Below are 15,983 nucleotides of genomic sequence, written 5' to 3'. Positions count from 1 at the left end.
AGAAGGACATTCAGAACAGGGTAGGAGGAAGGAAGGGAAATGAGCCCTCAGGGGTCATGATGACTAGAGTTCTTAAGGCAGTGAGGAGAGGAAGAGGTAATTTAAAATCTTAGAGAGAAACAGGAAATAAAGAGAAAGGGTGAGGAAAAGGAAAGAGGAACATAGTGAAGTTGGTACAATTTGGGTATTAAGTGATCACCCTCAATTCACTATTATTTGTCTAGTAGAAATACATTTAGTTGAAAACTTTGGAGAAACAGATAGGTAATTTTGCTTTCAGACTTAATACTAGCCCCTTCCAAGCAGATTAGAGCAGGTAATTCCTTAATGAGTCCAGCAAGTAGAGGGCATGGAGGGGAGCTGGATGGGGGGTGGGGAGGGCTTGTTGCAGGGGCACAGCAGAATGGAGTGGGATTCGAAAATTAAAATCTGCTGGGAAAGATGAAAGGAAGGAACCGGTGTTATTCACACTGAGAAGACTTAATAGTGGTTCACTGTGTGAAGGGCTCTCATGCTGATCAACAGCTGTTTTCATCTTGTCCTGAATGTAGACCTGGTCTCAGGCACCCAGGATGAATGCAAAGTTTCTTTATCAGTGGGGTTTTCCAGGTATTGGGTTGGGTAGCTGAGGGAAGCTGAAGAAGCTCTTTACCTGAAAATACTATTTGAAAATAGTTCTTGCTAGGAAGACAGGATGCCTGATTTCTGACGTTTCCACGATGGCCTGGCTGGAGAAGAAAGGCACTAAGTTCCCACCTTAACAGACAAATGTAGATATGGAGGGCTAGATACCCAAGAATCACTATTTTATGGATTCTGCAGACGAAAAAAATGAACTGTGCATTTCTGAGTTCTAGTTCTATCAGCCTCTGTCATGAAAACATTCCTCAAATTCTGATTTTATTAAAAAAATCTCCTAGGAAAATGAATATCATATTGCTTAGCTGCCTCCAGGGAAGCATTGAAGACTAGTCAACATAATCATAAGCATACTGAAAACAGAAAGTAGTCAGTAAAGAACTAGTATTAAAAATCAATATTTGAAAATATAGGTGGGACAACCAGGCATTTAACTGCCTTCTGCTTCTCAGATGAGCAGCCCTTTGAAACGCAGCCTATAATTGTTGGTCAGAGCATGTGGAGGTTAAGTGGCCCCTTGGTCATATTTTTAAAAGTAAATATAGATAGTGACAGTCCTAGAGGGGAAAATCACAGATACATTCATATGCACTTCTTTTGTTCTTCAGATATTGAGAGGGTCAGCTAAACAAGATCACTTTGACCATAAACCTCTTTGTGTCGGCCACACCAAAAAAGAAAGTTTTCTTAAAAAAAGTTTTCACTTTCCTACATTTGCTAAGTCTGAGCTTAAAAAAAAATTCTAAAGTCCTGTAAAGACAATACTGAAGCTGATAATATAAAAAGCAAACTAGAGCAGTAATGATTATTATTAAATGCACCAGATTAACTGCAGCAGGTTGGTGATGGGTGATAAATGCAAAGAAATAATATTTCAGTCAACTCATGATCATAGGCAGATTCAAAAGTTAAAATGAATATAATGTAATATATATTTCAATATAGAGTTGTTATATATAATGTGTATGTTCTAGCTTTCAGAAATACTGCAATGTAGTGTACTGTACTTAAGTAAGCATACCTAAATAGTAACTCATATTTTTCCACAAAGTCACTAGTACTGTTAATTAAAAAAAAAAAAACTCATTTTTTTTCCAGTAAAAAGAAATACCTATGGTTACAGTCACAGACTTCTTTTGGATATAGAAAGACAATATACATTTAAAAAAATAGTAACAACAAAAAGATTGCAACTGTAAGTAGCCTTACTTAATGGGGGAGGGGAAAAGTCACCAAAAGAGAAGAGGAAAGAAAATGTCCTCTGAATTCTGTAAGTGAGCAGAAATAATCTACACGTCATAAAAAAATAAGAAACCATTGAGTAAAAGAAGGGCGTGGGAGTGAGAAAACTGAATCTGACTGTTTCCAGGCCACCCTCCAAAGTGAGCTATGAGAGCCAGGTCCGTTCGTTCAGAAAAGTGCACTAGAGCACATGCTACTTTAACGTTTGAGATGGGCAAGAGCCACCAATTCTTAGAGATTACCAAAAAAGATTCTTCTGAGAGTCTATTGGTTTGCTAGACATGGTAAACAACCCACTCCTGGAAAGACTTGGGCAAAGGCCACATTGGTTTCAGGAGACACAGTTTGTGAAGATGACGGTTTCCTGCAGATGCACGCAGGATGAGGAAGCCTTCGTTTGGGAGTCAAACTTACAAGTGGCTGGGTGTTTGTGTGCATGCACTGGGTTGCATAGAGGAAAGGAACGGAGGCTTTTAAGCCACGGAAGGGCTCAAGCAAGGTTTGTGTGGCCCTTGCCTGCCTGACCTCGGTGCCCCCTCCTCCACAGGAAACCCGGGGAAGAGGGGGTGCCCCAGACTGCTGCCCCCTCTTGTCTACCTGCCAGTTAAGTATGTCTGTTCTGCCTTCTTCTGGAGGAAAGCAGCCTGTCGCTGCGGGTTTGCTGTGGATCCAACAGGCTGCCTTTGTTTCTCCCAACTCTGAAACGCTACAGAAAGCAACAGAGTGGGCAGGTGACTGCTTCCTGGGAAGGGAGCCACCAGTCTTGAGCACGATGGTAGGAAGCGGCAACTGTATCTACGCACCAGGACCTATGCTTGTGTGTGCTTTGTGTGAGACGCACGCACACTCATAGACTACAGCAAGTACACACGCAGACACACACGTCCACACGCACGTCCGTAAATCCAATAGAAGTGCGATACATTAAGTGCACTCTACTCCACACAGGCATATTCAAGTTTCTCATGAAAGGGGTACATAGAAATTCCTGATGGTCGGGCTCCTTCCGAATACCCTAGAGCCTCATCACAGACAGTGGACCGCACGAACGCACCCAACTGAGGCCACGGAGCAGAAGCAGATGCGTGAGATACGTGAGACCTCTGACTAACTGGAAATTCCGGACTCTATCTTGTTGTCAGTGGCGAATACGAATGTGGAAGAGTTTTGTACAGAGAGCACCTCACACTGCGTGTGTACATGCATAACAGAGACTCACGTACAGACATTTTGGACAGCAGCTGTGACATACTAGATGGGTTAAGTCCCTTTCATTACTAGAATCTACATATACATTGCGATGGTTTTGCTGGGCAACAACAAACTTCTGTTGCCACAGTAGTAGAAACACGTCTCCTATGGGGTTAATTTTTTTTTTTTTCTGTCTTGGGTGTATTAGAATCTCATTGAAGCATTTTGAATCAAGGAAACCTCTGAATTTGAAAGAGGGCTAGTTAGGGACTTTTGACACCCTAATTAGGTATCTCAAAAGCCAGGACTCCAATAACTGTGGCTAGATTTTGCCTATGATCTGCCGATTGTCCTCCTTCATTGAAGACTTGAAAGTTGTGAGTTTGCATTTAAACAAGGAACCACCAGATAAACCAGATGCTCACTGAAACTGAGAGAAAAAAAAGTTTAGAGATATACACTGTACAGGAAAAGAAAGCTTTTCATTGAGATTGTTCTCCCTGTTGAAGAAATGATTCAAACTAGCATCTTAGGCACCTGTGATCATGTCTTATGGGACTCACTATTTAGCTAATAGGATGTCTATTTTACATCCAGTCCAGACCTATGTCACTGAAATAGGAGAGGAGATAGCAGCCACTTCCTGAGAGCAGCCAGGTCCTGACAAGTTTAATGCCTCCCCCCAAAGTCACCATTTCCATAGTCTTCAGTATTGAATAGGGCTCATTTTTTGTAATAATGCAACCATTAAAAAGCAAGAAATGTTCACGCCTTCACACCTTTCCAATCTCTCTATCTTCTGTTCTCTTCCCTGGGCTTTCTGACTTAAGGCAGTAATTTTTTATTATAAGTGGCTTCCTGTGAAAATACCTTAACTGAGGTCACTTCAGATTAGATTTAGTCTGAAATTATTCAGTTTTTGGAGCAACAGGCCGGGCCTGAAGAACTACTGGAATCCAGGCGTTTTTGGTCAGTGGTGTGAAAAATAATGTTTCTTGTTTCAATTCAGGGCATTTCTACGCCTCGTTCAGTGAAACACATCGTTCTGAAAAGGAACCCATACCGTGCAGCCCTCATCTTCTCCCTCTTCACCCTAAAAAGAACCCAAACAGACTCTAGTGTTCCACGCCACTTTCTGGGATCTGTTAACACGCACTGCTGACCACGATGGATTCAGTGTTCCAGGAGGAAAAAATATTCAGAGACTTATCAAAATCTTTGGGGTGTTTTGGTCAGGTTAAGCATTTTAGTACCTAGTGCTAGAAATGATGCTTTGAGTTAGTGATTTCTAGGCTCTGTGTTTATAGGAACACAGAGTCACCACAGCTTTCCTGCTTGAGGAGGTTTAAGCAGTATCAGAAATGGCAACTCTACACAAACAGCTGTTGGGAATCTGAAAATATTCTCTCTAGAGCAAGAGTTCCTCTGTGCCCCTTTTCTGTCTCCATATGCGGCCTGAGCACCAGGGTAGAGATTGCTTTTGAAAGTTTGCCCTGTGTCATCTATTTCCTGGGTGCCTAAGAGGACAGCCCCCTTTTTCAAGAGAATGCAGAAGAGAAAGCAGCTGCTGCTGGACCACTGTGAGGGTGCGTCTGGCCTCGGGGAGCCCAGCTCAGCTCAAGCACCCCCTTCACACACTGCACACTGAGAGGCACTGGGTTGCCTGGCTCTTCTGTGGAATCAGGGAGTCTATTGAAATTCTAGTGCGCCCTTCCTTTTGTTTGACACCAAGTCACATGGTTCTGTCTTTAGTGTCCTATTTTTCTCTTTATAAAATTTCTTTCTCTGGGGCACAAAATTGGCCATTTAAATAAAGTTCTTTTATAGTGAGTAAAGAGGTTTCTCAGAGCCAGAAATCACTCAAAAGAAAGTTTGTCGACCCTACCCATGGAAAAGCCCAGAGCTTTCTCTAAACACCTCTTGCCAAACCTCCTAGTATTGCGATTGGATGCTTTCTGGCTTTGCATTATTGGTGCTGAATATGTTTCGCAATCCTTCTGTTCTCTTCCCTAGGGCTCCCAGTACCCTGGACTTCAACTCATGACTACATTAAAGAACTCTTTCAGAAGATTCTTCTTAAGAGTCAGGCCACAACAGAAAGGGCACCCTCCCTTCTAAATCCCAAGGGCATCTCAGGTGGTGCCTACTCCTCCCTTGCACCTTCATTTAGTTTCTTTTTGCTGCGGCAGCACACTGGCTCTAGCAGATGCAGACCTGATGTGGGTATCTGATACCTTTGCTGCAGAGTTACACATCCTCTGCTCCCAGCCCCAACTGATTAAACGACACCTTCTAGAACATTAGAGGAAGGCTCCAAAATGGGCATCGCTAGTGAGAATCCAGGCCAGATCTACCTAATTGCTCTCTTTTCTCAGGACAACAGGTATTGGGAACATTCTGGAGGAGCCATACCAAGGACATGACATGACCCTTATCATGTTCTCTGGGGGCTCTGAGGGATTTTATAAGGAGCACACCTCACTCTCAACTTCTGTGCTGAGGGAAAACACTGATTTGGGGCCTGGGCTGGGCACATACTGTTGGTGTGCTTGTATGATGGGGAACAGGTAGGTGAAGGCATTAGGACGAACATGAAACTAACACACCCAGAGGAAACCTTTTCTCTTCACATATCACAATGCACAAATTCTAACTGTTCATGAGTTGGAAGAAGTTTTCTTGGTCCTTACAGAACATTGAGTTGATACAAAATAAAATCCCCGTGACTTTTAAACAAAGCAAATTCAAGTCTTTCTTTCTAAGGCCAGGAGCTACTGTGACCTCCGAGATGCCTAGGAAGAAGGAATGGGCTTCAGCCTGAACAACAGCAGGGAAGTATCCACCACAGTTACTCATGGCACAAACAGATTCAGCACATTAGGAATTTGGGGAAGAAAAAGTCTATAAAACTGTTATTAGAAGCTAAAGGTTATAACTCAAACTGTATAGTAAGAAATACTTTGATGTAGAGATTTTACTTCAGATTCTTTTTTGGCCTGGCTTGTTTCTCAATCTTTTCCCATGTGTAGATCTGTATCAGATCCACGTGTCCTAATTCCTTTCTTTCTTGGGACTCTATTTTACACATTTGGGGTTATGGGGGGGTACAAATATTGGCACTTATTATATTAATAGGGGAAAATTTGCCCACTCTGTTAAGTTGCTACTGATGTTTTAGTGCTAGGAAATTTTATTTTTCATAAACTGTATCTAAATGTCTTGAGATAAACATTCCGCTTTGACTATTTTTTCCTTTACCTTGTCCAGCTAATCCAGTTTTAAATCATAAATTGCTAAAAAAAAAAAATGTACTTTTCCATACCAGTTCTTGTTCTCTGTACTTACCCTAAGAGGTCTTAAATCTGGAACATTTGCTTCCATTTCATCTATTTTTTCCCCCTTGGCTGCTGAATTTTTTTTTTTTTTTTTTAGCGCTCATAGCAACCTAGCATAAAGTTACAAATGCAAGAAGGTTGTTGGATTTGAAACTAAGAAAATAAAAGAATCCATGCTCATCTTCTATTCTTGAAGCAAAATGTTACCCCTTTCCTAAGATGTTGGTGATTAAGGACTGACAAACTAAAAGCATCTCTAGCCTTCTGAAACAGGGGCAGACTGGTTTATTTCCTAGAGTGTAGGTCAGTTTGGAAAGCAGCCCTTTCAGAGGCCAGAGCATGGCCCCACAGCAAGCTCCCCAGCTTAGATCTTCCATTCCAGTCTAGCTTCTTCTTTTCTCCAGAGAACACTCTGCCAACTGTTTTGGACTATGAGATGTCTGGGAAGAACAGACACATGGTAAGAAAAAGTCTACTGATGCAAACCTGGGTAGTCCATATTGTGATAATGATTACATCACCTCACCAGGAATTCATGGGGAGTCCTCCAACATTTTAAAAAAAGAGATACTTCATTTGAAGGGAAAGGATGAATATTAGGATTTAAACCCAACTGGTATTCCACCCCCCCCCCAAGTGTTCTATAACAAAAGTAAATTTTAACCCAATTGCTTAGTTTTTTACATGGCAAATCAGCGTTAAGGCAAATGGGTCTCCCTCAGATTTGAGAAGCAGATAGCCAAATGTGGCCCATACTGGCACCCAAGATCAAGTTCCTGGAGGTCTTATAACATCTGTCTACTTTGCTAAGGTTTGAGCAAGGACACCATCGTAAACCAGCTACTGTCAAATAACTCAAAATATTTTAAAAGGGCTTTTGGCCTTTTTCCATTTGTAACATATGCCGAGTGATTTCATGTCATTTTCCTCTAGATTAAAATGATCTTTCTTTTTAATGTTAATTTTTTCTCTTTTTACATCATGGGTTGAATGACACATTTTTCAAAATATCAAAATTCTATGACATGGTTAATTAACTAATGCTCCCTCTATTGGTAGTAAGTGGAAATACCGGAGTCTTAAGAGCTATTTCAAAAAGCAAAATTAGCAAGAGAAAATGGACTCTTTTCTTATTTCTGAAGCTGTTTCCCACTAGCTTTTAAAACAGGTCAATTTTGGACATATAGTTTTTGGTGGACTCCTCTTAGAAATCACGATGGGTGATACTTAAAGGTCAGTTAATCATCCAAGTCTACATTAAAACTTCTAGCAAAATATTTACTGAATTAAGGACCACAGGACCAAATCAAACTCACATATACGCCAGTTGCACTAACCCTACTAAACATCACCAAGAACTTATGGAAAAGACACAAGTTAACCAATTCTAAAATGTATGAGTAAAACCAATTTAGTTATTATACAGTTGCTTCCCTTGGAAGATTTCTCCTCATTTGTTGCACAGTTTTTGTAAATAAGGAAAACTTGCTGATAGGAAAATTAAATTAAAATGCAAAGTAATTTTGAAACTGAAATACTCTTTCCTTTTTTTTTTTTTTTTAAATTGTAGTTTAGTGTTTTTGCTTTGTTTAAAGATTTACTTTTCCCCTTAAGTGTGTTAAAATATGCCCAGCAATGAAATCACCTTTGGAGTTTTCATTAGGTTTAAGAATTCATATATTTGAGTTGGAATCCCTTTAGGACACTGTCTATAATGGAAAAAACCTCTATTCTGATACCTTGATCAGGACCGAGGAGAGAAATCCCAACTAGGAAGAGAGAGTGGCATCTAAGATGATACAATGAATTGGTGGCCTCTTGAATGGTGGATGTTGGCATCTGGGAGATTTTTGTTAGTTTTTTCAAAACCTTACCAACAAGCAAGGGTTAATAACTCATCTTATTTAGCCCTCTCAACCATGGTGGAAATAGTCGGAAGGTGATCTTTGAAAGGAAGAAAGTAATTTTGGCATCAGGCATCGTGATCTGCAACAGGCTTCTGATAAGGCCGCCCTCTGCAGTTGTGAAGGGTGAGGAGGGAAGGCAGAGTGTCATGAACTCCTCCTCCTGGCTGACCGCAAAAGGAAAGAACCCATTTGTCAAGGCCTCTAGACGACTAGTGTTTCATCAAAGAAAGAAGATAAAGTCAATAGAAATTCTAGAATCATAAGATCTCAATGAACTTTCAGAGAAGCAAGAAATCTGTTTCTGAAAGATAAAGTCCCTCCCGTGAAAAAGAACAGAATTCTAGATGAATCAGTTGAAAAAAATATTCAGTGGAGCAACATAAGCTTGCTAAAAGTCGAAAAACTACATATCAAAATACAAAGCAGCAGTTCAAATTACAGCAGGGATGGGCTGGCCAGAGGCCCTCATCAACCCAGGCAATACTTAAAATAATAGAAATTAAGAAAAATTTAAAAAAATATGAAGAAAATATCCTTCCTCTCTTTCAAATATAACTTTAATTGCCTTTTATTCTTTCTATCTGGAAGCAGTATCGCTAACCTTAACAGTCTTGACTTACCAAAAAATATATATATGTGTGTGAAATAAAATAAAAGAGAAGGGATTGGTGGCGGCAGTGTATGCAAAACCAAAATGAAAAAAAAAATTACTTTAACAATCTCACTTTTTTTGTTTTTTTTTACACAAATACTGTTGTAAATATATTAAAAAATCAGCATTCTATCTGGTAAACGTCACTTTTGCCCCTCTATAAAATTTTGAATTAAAAAAGCCTCAAGAACTTTTTATTTTCCCCCCACCCTCCATTTCTCTTTCTTTTTCTCTTCCACAAGAATATATCCTGACACTTTTTTTTTGTTTGTTTTTGTTTTTTGCAAAGATTGTTGGAAATAATCCTTCTCTTGTACCTAGAAACGTAGGTGCAAACCTCTGATATCTTTGTTTTATCTGCATTCCTGCCTTTCATGAAAGTCCCTCTTGATTGTGCTGAGGCTGGGGCTCAGCGAAGACACTGAATAAATACGAAAGCCACTGCTGCTTGATGCTTGTCCAAGTCTTCCTGGCTTCTGCTGAAAGGGGGTGGGGTCTGGAGGAGGTGGGCCAGGGTGTGTGGACCCAGCAGAATCTGGGGGAGAAGCCTGCCATTTGCCTTTCTCACACCACCAAACCCACGCCCCTTCCCACCCCCACAGCCCTTGTATGAAATCAGACAGTGTGGTAGGTGGAAAACAGCAGGGCCTTTCCTCTGGGTTTTCAACCAGAAAGTGATATTCCACAGTTTTAACTGGTTACTGTGAAGTCCAAGCGGCCAGAATTGTGAAAATGTCCACTGAAACACTGCAAGCGGTGTACTTAAAAGACAGTAGGCCTTTTAGATTTTGTTATATATTTTTGTAGTGCTCTTCACAAGTGAAAAAAAAATTTTTTTTTAACTTTTTTTTTTAAAGATTTTTTTGTAAAGAAGGGTTGTATTTAGAGGCCAGTAGCTAGAGATCCAACCAGTGGACCTCTTGAAGCACTACCAGGCCTTAAGGCCACCATCCGAGGGAGACTGGGAGAACGCTTCCTCCCCCGAGCCTCCGGAAATGTAATGTACCAGCAGGCAAAAACAGTTCTTCATGTAGTACAAAAGGAAAAGAAACAAAAACAAAAACAGAAAGTAAAAACGAAACCAAAACATTTCTTAAATTCTAGTGCCATAGCTTTTTTTGTTTGTTTGTTTCTTTTTGTTGTTTTGTTTTGTTCATAAGAAAGAGAGAAAGATACTACTTATCCGTCAGACACATGCATCCTCATGTGGTCGTTGAACTGCTCGATTTGGTCAAACTTTGCTGGACAGACGGAGCAGACGTAGGTGGTCCCCTCCGTGCAGGCCACCACCCCTGGGGGGCCTGCACGGGCCCCCGGAGGTGTGCCCGCGGGAGGGGTCCCGTTGCTGGCACTGTGCAGGGCCACGTGCCGCTCCAGGAGGGTCTTGTGGGAGAACTTCTTTTTGCAGATGTAGCACTCATAGGACTTCTCGCCCCGGTGGAGGCGCATGTGCACGTTGAGGGAGCTCTTCTGGGTGAAGCGCTTGTTGCAGATACTACACTGGTACGCCCTCACTCCCGTGTGTGTCACCATGTGCTTGATAAGGTAATCCTTTAAGGAGAAGGAGCGCCAACAGATGCTGCATTGGTGGGGCTTCTCACCTGTTCACGTGGGAAGAGACAGCAGGCGGGACAGAGCGAGACACAGGGAGGGAGGGAGAATGAGAGACAGAAAAACGACAACAGAAAACAAAAACAAAAACATTAAAAAAGAATCTGATCGGTTAATGGATCACCCCTGATTGGAAAGATCCAGTCCTTCCTGGCCTCTCATGTTCTGGGAAAAGCCTTGCTTTAAGGTGCTGCCAGGACAGTCTAGAGTTTTCCATGTCCCCATGCCAGAAAATGGCTCTCTTGGAAAGCTACTTGACATTCCCCAGTAAAAGTCTTCCAAGGTCATTCTGCGGAGAGAAGGGAGTGCTTCTTTAAGGGGGTCGCTTCCAGTGCCTTCATTAGGGGATTTAACTGTCTGTTTGCCATTTGCATTATCAAACAAATATAAGAAATAAGAGAAAGAAAAGTTATTTGGAGGAATAGGGGTCTCTAGAATCTTTGGGAATGAAGGATGGTGGTGACATAGCTTGGCTCTTTGTGGACAGTCTCCATTTCCAATATTTTGTCTGGTAGATGTACTCATGCCTTGATTATAGGTCTGGAAAATATTGGCCAACATGGGAATCAATCATTCTGAAGAGCCATGCCTTTGATTTTTTACCTATTTTAGACAGGAAGCATCCTAAAATGTAACTTAAGAGAGTTAATTGACTATTCTGTCTGGACTGCCCTGAGCTGCAGATTGGCCTTGTCTGCTGTGGAGGTTGAGTAGGTGGTAGAGAACACGACGGTCTCAGAGTCAAGTGGTCTTGTTCAAATCCAGGCACCAGTGCACTGCCTGCCACTCTGACAAATCTCCAAATGCCTCTGAGGTGTATAGTTCTGCTTACCTCACTGTGCTGGTGTTGACATAAATACATATGAAATCACTTTGCAGACCACCAAGAGTGGTGTGGGAATACTTGCCTGGTATTCTTATTACAAGACTATCCCTCCCCCCCACTCCTCAACCCCCCCCCCCCCATTAAATGGTTCCATACGCTTTTTTTGAACTTTTGGGTCAATTTAAAAAATAGTTTTCTCTTTCTTTGCTCTCAGTGTGTTGGCTGAAACCCTTCTTTCTCCTCAGTTTACTGTGTTGGTTTGCTGTTGGCTTAGAAACCAAATAATAAGCTTGCTAAAAACTGTAACGTAAACAAGAATATTGTCACTGAATGACCGCATGAAATGTTCCTCTATAAGTAACATCCATGGGCCTGTATCTCTTGGATAAATAGAGACTTGTTTTTGTTGGTGCTGTTTGTTCTCAGCTCTGCTCTCGGCGGGTGAGATAAACTACATTACGGTGTTTCCATCTCTCCCACCTCACCGCTGACTGCCCAGGGCAGGCACCCACCTCTGAGAGGAAAGCCCGTCCACGTACTCTTCCATAACCCAGCCTAAAGCCCAAAGCCTCTGAAACTCTCTGCGGTAAATATTTCAAGATCTGGATGAGGTGTCAGGGTAGGAAATCTAGTTCTTGAATTTGAGTTAACTTCCACTTAGAATATATGCCTTGACCGTGCTTCCATTTTTCGCATCGTGAAACAGAAGAGGTTTGCTGTGTCGTGGGGAGAACAGCAAGGAAAACAATCACCACGTGTTCTGTGCTTCCTGTGGGCCAGGCTCAGGGTTAGTGCTTTCTGCTCTATGTTTTATGAAACCTTATCTCATCAGAAAGCTTTCTCGTTGTGTTTATAAACATAAAAAGATATATTTTGAAGCACACGGTCCTGAGAAATGGCTATTTGTTTCAGGAATGACTCCACAAATTTCTAAACCAATATTTCCTTGATCTTTGAACTTTTTCCTGTAGTTATTCACAAATGTTTTGGCCTAGCTCCTTCTCCCCTCTGCTGTCTTCCAGTTTCCTTTCCCTTCATCCTCACTGATGAAACAGCAGTGAGCCACAGGATCGCAGGGTTAGAAGTTTCACTTTTAGCCTAAAATGGGGGACTTTAGGGAAGCCTCACTCCTAAACACAGACTTCAGTCTCTGCATGGTGTTTACGTAGGTACATTTTTATGAAATCAGAGATTCCCTAAGAGAGATAGTCATGCATGTTATTTTTAGTTGGAACATTTCTGTCGGCTGTAAACATGCGTGGAACTCAGGCTGGTCTTTGCCATCCTTGTGCTTTTAGTACACTTTCTAGAGGCTATGCTAGGCCGGCCAACTATCTTTTAAAATATGTCCACATGTAACCTTTAATGGGAAATGTGCCTTCTTAAGTTCCAGATGGTATTTTGGCTGCTAGGAAGCTGAAACTTTATCTGTGTTAAAAATTCTCCTGCTGTTTGGAACTTTCACCTTCTTATAGTGTATTTTTCCTCTAGGCAAGGTCAGGGATGATGGCTTTTCACTTTCACACCCTTCTAATCTGACTGTAAACTGATCCTTCACAGTTGTCAGTTTTCCCTCCATAGCATACATATGTCTTGATACCTTGTTTGTATGTACCTAGTATTGGTTTAGCTGTTAATTATCCACGTGACTCTGGCTTTCCTAAGTGTTTTCACCTCTCTGGGTTTGTTTCCCCTTCTCTAAGTGAGGAGTTGGACCAAGCTCTTGCCACGTCCCTCTGCAGATTTAGTGGCCTTCTGCCCACCGTGGTCCACGCCCCAGAGAACTCTGGCCCGGGTCTTGTCAATGCATGAGCCCAGGGCAACTTGTTTTAATCACTCCATGCATCCAGCAGTCCCACATTTTAAATAGGACAAAGTATCCTGCTTCAGAAAAATGGTGTTATAGTTAATGAGGGAAAATGTTTGCAAAGCACTTGGGAGCTCCAGAAAGGAAAGTGCTCTAAAGTTATTCAGGTGCTGTGTTGGTGGACCATAGGCATTCCAGGAACTGTGCTACTAAACAGGGTGCATTTTCAGATTAGTTAGGTGTAAACAGCTCATTTCTCTATGTATGGATTTGAAACAATATCACTCACTAGAAATGAGTCATTCTTTCCCATGATTTTCCTGCATGTTACTAATTGCGATCCCCGAAGGGCTTTCAACATTATACAGGAGAGGGATGTGGCCTGGTGATTACTGCTCGCAACGTGGAGAAATGAAGTTAAGACGAATGGTAGTGGGTGGCTTTCTGGGCCCGAGCCTACATCCAGGAATGGCAAGTCTGACTTGTTAGAAGAGAACACAAATTACTAAGCAGACGCTAGAATTAGACGTAGGACGGGGAAGCTCATATAAACCCTTGCACTTCAAAATGACCCATTTGGGGACCGTACAGATGCAGAAGTCAGATATGAATTCCATTTCCTTGCTGAATGACCTGGGCATGTTACCTCACCTCTCTAAGCCTCAGTTTTCTTATCTGTAACTTGAGAATAATTCAGTTATGCGCTTGTCTTGTGAAGGCATTTTGAAAATTAAAGTGATAAAGTTCTTTGCACAGAGTATGTGATCATTTCAAGAAAAATCCAACTGTTCCCTTCAGTACAAAGGAACTGGTGATAAATGAAATCAACTGGAAAATGACTTGCATGGCATGGGGAAGCCAACGTAGGATTCTGAAAAAAATTGTTTCAGGTAGTCAATAAAGCAAGTGATTATACGGCAGCTATGCAATTCAGAGTCACGGGGCTAGTCTAGTTTCAGCCACACATGCTAAGGGAAAGAAGTGGCACCATGGATAAAGTGTCAGCAAATAGCATAGACAGAGGATTCCTTAGCAGGCAGCAGCGGAGCTCTGGAGGCTGAAAAACCAGACAGCAAGTGAGGAACAGACGAGGAGGCAGTGTCCTTTACAATCCCATGGTGGGGGAGTAGTGAAGGCATATACTTTTCTCCATTTTTGGATGCCTGCTCTCTAAAGTGTCACTTTTCAACTCCTTCTTGTGGACCAGCACTGACACTCACTCTCCCATGACTGACAGGGAGGGAAAAAAAGAGCAAGAAAGACACTGTTAGGTTAGTAGATGCAGAGGGTCTGCCCAAAGCTTGGGGCTGAGCCACCCCAATTCTGAATAGTCACCGCTGTACTGCAGCGCAGCAAGAACCCATTTATTCTGCTGATTCTTTTTCACTCTAACCAGGCTTCTCCTAGGCTGCAGAGAGAGGACAGTGAATGCTGTTGCCAGGACACTTGTTTGAAACACTGTTCCCGCCTGTATCGCGCATTCTCTCGGGCTCTCCATCACCTGCTCTAGCATACACCTTCCTTCAGGTGAGTACAGTGTAGGGGTCAGAAAACCAAGATGGGGTGCTTGGTGAGAGGGCAGACAGCAGGGGAGGAAGAGGGGAGTAGGGGCAGGGGCAGGGAGCTCCTGGCGAGGAAAGCAGAAGGGGTCCTGGAAACTGCAGGTCCTCTGAAAGGGGGAAATCAAGACTGGAAAGGAAAATGGGAAAGGTTCAGTGACACGAATGGAAGGTGCTCAGATCGGGTCATGCAGGGCCTTCACTGGCTGAAGAGTTTGCTCTCCACCAGAGAAGTCGAGTTGGAGGGGGGCCTTTGTGATTGCCTGCCAAGCCTTTCTCTCCAGTTCCAGGGGTGTGACCCTGGTGCCAGCCTGGACTGTGAGGTGTCTGGGGAGGACTGCTTACTGGGGACACACTGTATTCACAAAACCTCTGTGGCTTTAGTGATAACTAAAAAGTTTTGGTGTCAAGTAGAATTTTAAAGATCTCAGGGACTTTCACCCACATGACTTGACTTTTCTTACAACTTTATGAGGGGGTAGATGTTAACATCCCCAGAAGATGCTGTCTCCATTAGAGAGGTAGAATAGCATCCTACAGGTCATTCTGCAAATCAGTAATAGCTGAAAGTGTGACACCAGCTGAGCCAGATTACCCCCTCCTTCTTCGGTGAACACATTTCCTGCTCTCTGGATTATGCTGCAAAATGTATAATACTGCTATAATACATAACAGGTAAGTTTCCTAAATGGCTTGGGTAATTTTAAAGTATTACAGGTAAGTGCTTTCATATAAATTATGTTACTTGATTCTCAGAGCAACCATGTAAACTAAGTACTATTAAAATCTGTACCTATGTGACCAAAAACTGAGGTTCAGATTGATTACAGAATTTACCTAAAGTCACTCCATCAGAGAGTGGTAAAATCAAGGCTTTCTCACTTAAAACCTTAGACTTGTTCGTTACTTTACTGGCTTGATACAATTAATAGCCCAAGCTCTCCCTGAGGATTATCACATCACGATCTTGATCTCACTGTTATTATTATATGAATGACATTGTTATGTTACTATCATCACTATATCTATTTATAGAAAATTCATGGCCAGAAAAGCTGAGCTTCTCAAGGTAACAAAGAAAACGATCAGTTGTCCAGAGGACACTAATGGGCGTTAGTGACCATCAAGTGGGCTGCTGACTCTATGATTCAGAAAAGGCCTAAACATCTACCATTTGTTGGTGAAGAAAACACAAGTGCGAACACAGATACAAT

The 15,983-nt window shown here is 42.0% G+C and overlaps 1 protein-coding gene across 5 annotated transcripts in view; it reads right to left on the bottom strand.

Moving 5' to 3' along the window:
• Positions 1-1,861: 1,861 nt before the first annotated feature.
• Positions 1,862-15,983, bottom strand: part of ZBTB20 (zinc finger and BTB domain containing 20) — a 769,337-nt gene continuing 755,215 nt past the window's right edge. For all 5 annotated transcript variants that reach the window (XM_057696835.1, XM_057696836.1, XM_057696834.1 and 2 more), the window contains one exon: positions 1,862-10,567. In XM_057696835.1, coding sequence (XP_057552818.1) covers positions 10,146-10,567 — 422 coding nt within the window. In that variant the 3' untranslated portion in view covers positions 1,862-10,145. The remainder of the gene's footprint in view (positions 10,568-15,983) is intronic.

This window comes from Hippopotamus amphibius, chromosome 10 (genome assembly GCF_030028045.1).
Source record: "Hippopotamus amphibius kiboko isolate mHipAmp2 chromosome 10, mHipAmp2.hap2, whole genome shotgun sequence".
Taxonomy (NCBI): domain Eukaryota; kingdom Metazoa; phylum Chordata; class Mammalia; order Artiodactyla; family Hippopotamidae; genus Hippopotamus; species Hippopotamus amphibius.
This window is presented reverse-complemented; position numbering and strand designations above follow the sequence as displayed.